This window comes from Daktulosphaira vitifoliae, unplaced genomic scaffold, assembly GCF_025091365.1.
Source record: "Daktulosphaira vitifoliae isolate Bord-2020 unplaced genomic scaffold, ASM2509136v1 Scaffold_2, whole genome shotgun sequence".
NCBI lineage: Eukaryota > Metazoa > Arthropoda > Insecta > Hemiptera > Phylloxeridae > Daktulosphaira > Daktulosphaira vitifoliae.
This window is the reverse complement of record NW_026099573.1, coordinates 35,117,806-35,125,520: the sequence shown is the minus strand read 5'-3', so window position 1 is coordinate 35,125,520 and position 7,715 is coordinate 35,117,806. Positions and strand designations below refer to the sequence as shown.

At 29.9% G+C, this 7,715-nt stretch overlaps 1 protein-coding gene across 1 annotated transcript in view; it reads right to left on the bottom strand.

Moving 5' to 3' along the window:
- LOC126898190 (acyl-coenzyme A thioesterase 9, mitochondrial-like) overlaps positions 1-7,311 on the bottom strand; it is a 22,490-nt gene extending 15,179 nt beyond the window's left edge. Inside the window, exon 1 of the mRNA XM_050672129.1 lies at positions 7,174-7,311. Coding sequence (XP_050528086.1) covers positions 7,174-7,311 — 138 coding nt within the window. The remainder of the gene's footprint in view (positions 1-7,173) is intronic.
- Positions 7,312-7,715: the final 404 nt, after the last annotated feature.

The following is a 7,715-nucleotide window of genomic DNA, read 5'->3' as shown; positions in this document are numbered from 1 at the left end:
TGTTCCGGAAATACTGCGTCCTTTAAACATATATAAAATTAAAGCTTATTTTATGTACTACAAAATGAAAAAAAAAAATTTGTCCCGACGACCTATCTTCTATACGCAAATGGCTACCATATTCAAAAATATGCTATTTTTGTATGAAAATTATGGGTTTTGTATTTTATTTTAATAGAAGTTGATGTTGCTTTTGCAATTATCCAACAATTTTTTAAAATTAAACACTATCTACAGATTTGCATCGAAGCGTTTCTTATGATAGTGATTTTAATCACTGTCAGATTAAATCTAGACTGAACCCAACTATGCAATGTCTCCACTATGCCGCGACCCCACTGTGCTACCGTTTTTTTATTTAAAATTATTATAACTTTTTTAAAAATAACCAAATCAATATAATTCTTTTTTTTATAGATGCATAATATCTTTATCTATCATATGGTATATTTTTTTTATAATTCTGATAAAGGATCAGATTTATACCCAACCCGCCCACAGGGGGGATTTAAAATGACAACTTTTAGCTACATGTATGGATTAACGTGTAATATTGTGTAATTAACACGCTTATATTAGTTTCACCTGTATGTATGTATGTTTGTAACTCTCCAACCGCCATGCGATATCGCATATTCCGTCATCTATGGCCTTGAGACTAGACTGTCATAACGCAATTACCCCACCCCACGTCTCACTCACCACACGATGACAACACTATTCCTGTTATGTATAAATTTATTTTTGGTTATCGTACCCGTACACGCGTGCTTGTCATCAATTATATATATATAAACAAATTTTTATTTTGACTGACCAGTACCGCCCGCGTGTAATGCGCCTTACGTATATATATTTATATATTCCTACCGCCGCTGCCGCCGTTTATACCTTAGGTATAACGTTCCCCACGTCCACAAAACACGGCTATACCTAGTGCATGATACGTTTACGTACTTAAGTGCATTATTTGTATATATATATATATATATATATTCTAATTACTATTAAAATTTATATATTAACACGCTTTATTCTTATTAAGAGATATAAAAAGAGGTATTCATTCCGATTACGAGGGATCATTTCCGTATCGTCATTTTTCGTCACTACCTCCACGTTCCGAGAGTGAGTAATTTATGCGCCTGCTGCTTTCCTTGGATGTGGTAGCCGTTTCTCAGACTCCCTCCCCGGAATCGAACTCTGTATTCCCGTTACCCGTTACAACCATGATATTGATAGTAACTACTATCATAACATAAAACTAAAAACCCAGCACAGGGGGGTCGCGGCACAGTGGTGACGTGGCATAGTTGGATCAAGTATAATGATATCTGACAGTGATTAAAATCACTATAAAAAAAAAACGCTTCGATGCAAATCTTTAGATACTGTTTAATTTTAAAAAATTGGTGGACTATTCCAAAAGCTACATGATCTGCTAGTTCATTATAAATATCCTAATTAAGATAAAGTATGTAGAATGAAAAAGGGATTATTAAAAAATATTATTTCTCATAAAAAAATAATGTTGATCCATACACTTTTCAATATGTCATAGCATTATAAAGTTAAAAATGTAAAAAATAAAATCGAGAATTTTCACGCAATAATAGCATTCGGTAGCCATTTTCACCGTGAAGATAAAATAAAGTCCGAAATTTTTTTTTTCCATAATAAAGTATATTACATTAGCTTTAATTTAAGATATATATAAAAGTGTCAGACTTTCCGGAACACTTTCAAAATTTAAGTTGAAAAAGTAAATTTTTTGTGAAAAATTGGTCATTTTAAATCCCCCCCTGTGGGCAGGTAACGGGTCAGATATAAAAAAATATGTNCAGGTAACGGGGCAGATATAAAAAAATATGTACCAAATGATAGGTAAAGACATCATGCATCTATAAAAAAAAAATTATATTGATCCATACATCTTTCAAAAAGTTATAGCATTATAAAGTTAAAAATATAAAAATGAATTTTTTTACAAAAATCGTATTTTTTTTTATAAAATTTGATGTCTGTNAAAAGTTAATTTTTTGTGAAAAAGTTGTCATTTTAAATCCCCCCTTGTGGGCAGGTTAAGGGTTAAATTTATGAAAAAAATATACCAAACAAAAGGTAATGATATTACACATCTATATAAAAAATAATTATATTGATATGTTCATTTTTGAAAAAGTTATGGCAGTTTTTAGTAAAAAAAATTGAAAAATTTTCGAAAATTAGCGATTTTTAAATTTGTAATTTTTTTGGAGGTTTCCCCCATTTACGGGGAACGAGGGCATTTTTTCCAATTTTTGAGGGTAATGTCTTCGACTAGATACAATTTGTGATCTTTTGACGTATCATTAAAAGAAATTGGTTCGGTGAGAGCTGAGAAAAAGTGGTAACAGACACAAAAAAAAAAACACATCTTAGTAAAACCAATACCTTCTCAGCTTCGCATCGAAGCTAAAAGTAAAAAATAAATATAGTTTAAAAAAACTAAAAAACACGCTTTTAAAGCACATTGAACTAATTTTTCGTATATTGAGCGCACGACGCTTTTATCACAATAATACTAGTATTTTTCGTTCATTATTGTTTTATGTGATACTTTTGGCCGCCTAAATCGGCGTTTCATTTCACTGTGCGGATGAGAGAAACTGTTGGCTATCGCCTAAACAGGCCGATACAAACCAACCAATAACAAATAAAAACATGCCAAATTACGGGCCAACGAGTTAACTACTTAACGACTTAATTAATAAATAATAAATTATAACAACTAAAAAAACTCTGAGCATATGAATAATTTTTATTAATTTAATAATATTCCCGCTCAACCTTCAACACATGTTGTGAGTAATCATTTATAAATACACAAACCAGAATAAACCGATGTACGGATTCATTGGAAATATTGAGGCATTGTATCCTTATCAAAATGTTATCTAAACAAAACTTTGATTTAACTTGTAACATATTCCCTGTAATTAAAAATTTACAAACTATTTTCGAGAGATATCAAAACCTAAATATCTCTAACATGTGGAATACCATTCTACTTGAACACATCTGTTTCCATAATAATGTCACAGATATGTGATAATGTCAAAAATTTTGTATTTTTATCTTAGAGTGTATATTTTATTTTTAAAATTGTTACAACTACCGCCGGCCGATCACCCAGAGATTATATAATACCTCTTTTTTACTATTAATTAAGCTANTATTTTTATCTTAGAGTGTATATTTTATTTTTAAAATTGTTACAACTACCGCCGGCCGATCACCCAGAGATTATATAATACCCCTTTTTTACTATTAATTAAGCTATTAATTAATAATATAATAATATTCATTTCAATTAAACGGGCGTCCCCATACTTGAACAATGTTTCACACAAACAAATTATATATATATATACAATAAATATTTTTAACCGATCCGACCTGTTGATTGTTTTCTTCCATTCGTGTTTGACTCGAGACGCTTTTAAATGTTCGGTAGGTCGCTACAATACGATACGCATCAGCTTGGACAATTACACGCTAATCCTCAATAACGTGAACTAAAACCGTAATTTCAAAAAAAAAAAACAATATTATACCGCCGAACAAACAATATTCTCGGTCACCGATATTTTTAGTTATAACAAAACGAGAATAATTATATCAGGCAACAAACTCAAAGGCTGCACTTAATTTACGCTGCGTAACTGATCGCAGAAAAAAAGAAGATAGGAATAACAACTGTTTTTTTTTTTGGCAAGAGCCGGCACAACAGATTGGTGATGGAAACGGCTGATAAGAACTAATTGTCTTTACCAGGCCTTGTCGCCTGGCTCGAAAAAAATAATTGCGCAAGTTTTTTTTTTTTTTCAGTTGTTTTAAACAATTTCTTAAGTTTTGTTTATTGTCAAAATTGATTTGTTTAAAATGGATTAAAAAAATAGCATTGAAAAAATGTCATTAGTCTTGCGTGGATGATTTCATTTCATAAACATCATAACAAGTACTATCTTGCTTGGCTCGGTTACTAGGTCACTGTCCAGTATTCCCCCTGGGTAGCGGGTAAATAGTAGGCCCTCTGGTTCAGCTGAAACCTTACACAGGCAATATTCTTAGTAAATACATATGCTCGCTTAATAAGAAATAAGAATATTTATGAATACATTTTTATTTTACCGTAGATAAGTGCAAATATTTTGATGTGATGTCTCTGACAATTTTTGATATTTGGTTGAGCAAACGGGAGTTGAAAACAACTAAATTTTATTTCACAAAGCAGCTACAATTTTTTTTTCAGAAAAAAATTTTATATTTATTTAAGGTATTGTAAGAACATTTATTACTATGTTCTTACCACTTATATTACACACGTTTTATTTCTATTTATTTAATTCGTAATACATATTAATTAGCATAGAGGGAGATGCTGATGTGACAATTCTACTCGTCTGTAGCCCGGAGCTACCGACGTCGAACTAACAAAGAGCAGTTGTGTTTCATTTGCCGTTTTAAACATAGATTTTAATGCTATTACTTTCGTCTTATTTATATTATTTATAATTTAACTTGTTATATTCAACGACCCGTCTATCGCCAATTGTCATCATAGCCAAAACCAACTCAGTCTTACTTGGATATACCTACTAACCAACTGTACTAGGATTCGGGTCAGACGTATTGTACATTACATATAACTGAACATCTAAAATATAACTTTACTTTGTCGTTGACATAAAACAATAGTCTAATTTTATTTAATAATTTATCCCCTGGAACTAAGGTACACGATTGCCTGTGTCTCCCTCAGTCAATTAAAACTCATTTAAGGAGATAGGGACGATATTTGGGCAGACGTCGGGTAGCTTCCGATTCTTGGTTTTGACCAAGATCCTCAACTATTAAACAAGCCCCTAACAGTATCTATATTTTAAAATGCATGCCCTAGTAAGGTTTGATACCTCAATGTCATATGATTAATATTGTAATCACATTTATAATGTTGCAGAATTTATACAAGTTTTTGTTTAATAAATCTTATCAATTAGATGTGTGGGCAGTAGGTGTAAAGTATTTTAATAGTTGTGTATGTGATAACCTCCACTAGTCAACCGGTCTGATATTTGTCATCCTATCGTCATCAGCTGACTGTCACTGTGCACCTGTACCAATATTGTTGTATTTTCCCCCAATGAACGTGTTCAAAGTTGGTACCACCACCACCCGGCGTCACGATCAGCGGCCACTATACAAATGACGCGACAACAGATTTTTTTTTTCTCAACTATACTATTGAAGCGTTGCCTAAGTTGTCTGTCTGTATTTTATGGTGAAAACCACGTTTTTTTTTGTATTTTTTTTGTCCTCCATTTTTTTTTTTAAATAAAACGTTGAGATGCCAATGATGATGGTGATGTGAGGTACAACTATGGCCGGTGGTGGGCCGTCACTCCTCGAAACAATTAACGACAAGTATCAACATGAAACCCCCCTTTTTAATTTTGTGTATCTAGCACCTCTTTTAAAATATTTAAAATAATAATTATAAATTTTTAATTAAATAATTGAAAAATGTTATTATATTATACATGGCCTGTTTTTAGCTTTTTTTTTTTTTTTTTTTGTCTGTTGCCACTTTTTCTCAGCTGTCACTGGACCGATTTCTTTCAAAAATACGTCAAAATATCACAATTCGTATCTAGTTGGAGACATTACACTTAAAAATTGAAAAAAATTCCCTCGTTCCCCGCAAATGGGGGAAATATGCAAAAAAATTACTAATTTAAAAATCGCTAATTTTCGAAATTTTTTAACTTTTTTTTCTTAAAACTTCCATAACTTTTTGAAAAATCAACAAATCAACATAATTTTTTTTTATACTAAAACCTTAAATATTTACCTTTCATTTGATATCATTTTTTTGAAAATCTATCACTTAACCTACTCATTGGGGAGGATTTAAAATGGAAACTTTTTTACAAAAATTAATTATTTCAACTTAATTTTTGAAAATGTTCCGGAAATACTGCGTCCTTCAAACATATATCAAATTAAAGCTTATTTTATGTACTATAAAATGGAAAAAAAAAAAATTTGTCCCAACACTTTATCTTTTGCATGTAAACGGCTGCCGTAGTTAAAAAAACGCTATTTTTGTGTTAAAATTTTCGATTTTAAATTTTCAACATAAAAGTGCTATAACTTTTCGAAAAATGTAATTATCAGCACAAATTTTTATTTTCTATATACATTATAAGTACGTCTTTCATTTGACATACTTTTTATTAAAATTGTACAATTTTCCCATATATAGGAGGCGTTCAAAACTTGAAACATTGTATAAAAAATAGAACTTTTTCAACTTAACTTTTGAAAGAGTTCCGAAAAAACTGAGTCCTTTAAACATATATAAAATTAAAGCTTATTTTATGTACTATAAAATGAAAAAAAAATTTGTCCCGGCGAACCTATCTTCTATGCGCAAATGGATACCGTATTCAAAAATATGCTATTATTGTGTTAAAATCCTTGGTTTTGTATTTTATTNCTTCTATGCGCAAATGGCTACCATATTCAAAAATATGCTATTTTTCTATTAAAATTCTAGGTTTTGTACTTTATTTTATTTTAAAATATCTTATTAGGAGAATATATTGACTTTCATGAATATTATATAATTTAATTGACATAGAATAAAGGTCATAAGACATAAGAAATTAAACTTATTAAATTTTTTTACTTTTTTATTTTCATACTAAATTTAATAATTATAATTAGTATTTATTCATATGTTATATTTTAAAATCAAAGAACTACTAATTAGGATATAATCAAAGAAATAATAGTTGATTTATCTTTTGGAATAATCTACCAATTTCTCTAAATGAAACTCTATCTACAGATTTGAATCGAAGCGTTTCTTATGATAGTGATTTTAATCACTGTCAAATATCATCTATACTTGTCCCATCTATGCCTTGTTTACACTGTGCCTCGACCCCACTGTGCTACCGTTTTTAAACATATGTAAATTATAATTTGTGTAAGACATAAGGCCACTCACCCTTACCCAATGATGGGAGACCTGCCAATTTCTCGAGTTTTTTTTTCTATACTTTTCCCTCATTTTTATTAATCATCCTGATCCCTAGTCTCAATATGTTTCCTCCGTAGATTTACACATTCACGCAACCCTTCAAAATAATTGTTCTGTTCGAATGACAATGTATCAGTCATAGATTCAGTAACTTTAAGTAATAACTCATCAGGTTCATCTTTGTTGAATGCATTATAATCAGTACAACTTTTGCTCCACATCTTATTAGATTTTTGATTATCTGATCTAAAATTGACTAAATGTTATTTCTAATTTACTTAAAATTATTCAGTTCTTTCAAATATGCTTAGAAAAACTATCAGCTTGCGGCTATGTATTGTATTGTTAAATAAAACAAAATAATCTTAATTCATTAACAACTATGCGACGACTTAGATTTAAATATCATAACTTACAATATTATCTTAGTAATTACACTTTGTAAACTCGTAGAAGAATTAATAACTTCTGGAAAAAAAAATCACATTCAATATCACTGCTTAAAACCGAATTCATATCAATAAAATCATTATTATTAAATAAATTTTCATCATCATTTCCTTCCATTATTAAAACACAAATGTCATATAAGTAATAAACACTGGATATAATTTATAATTAATAC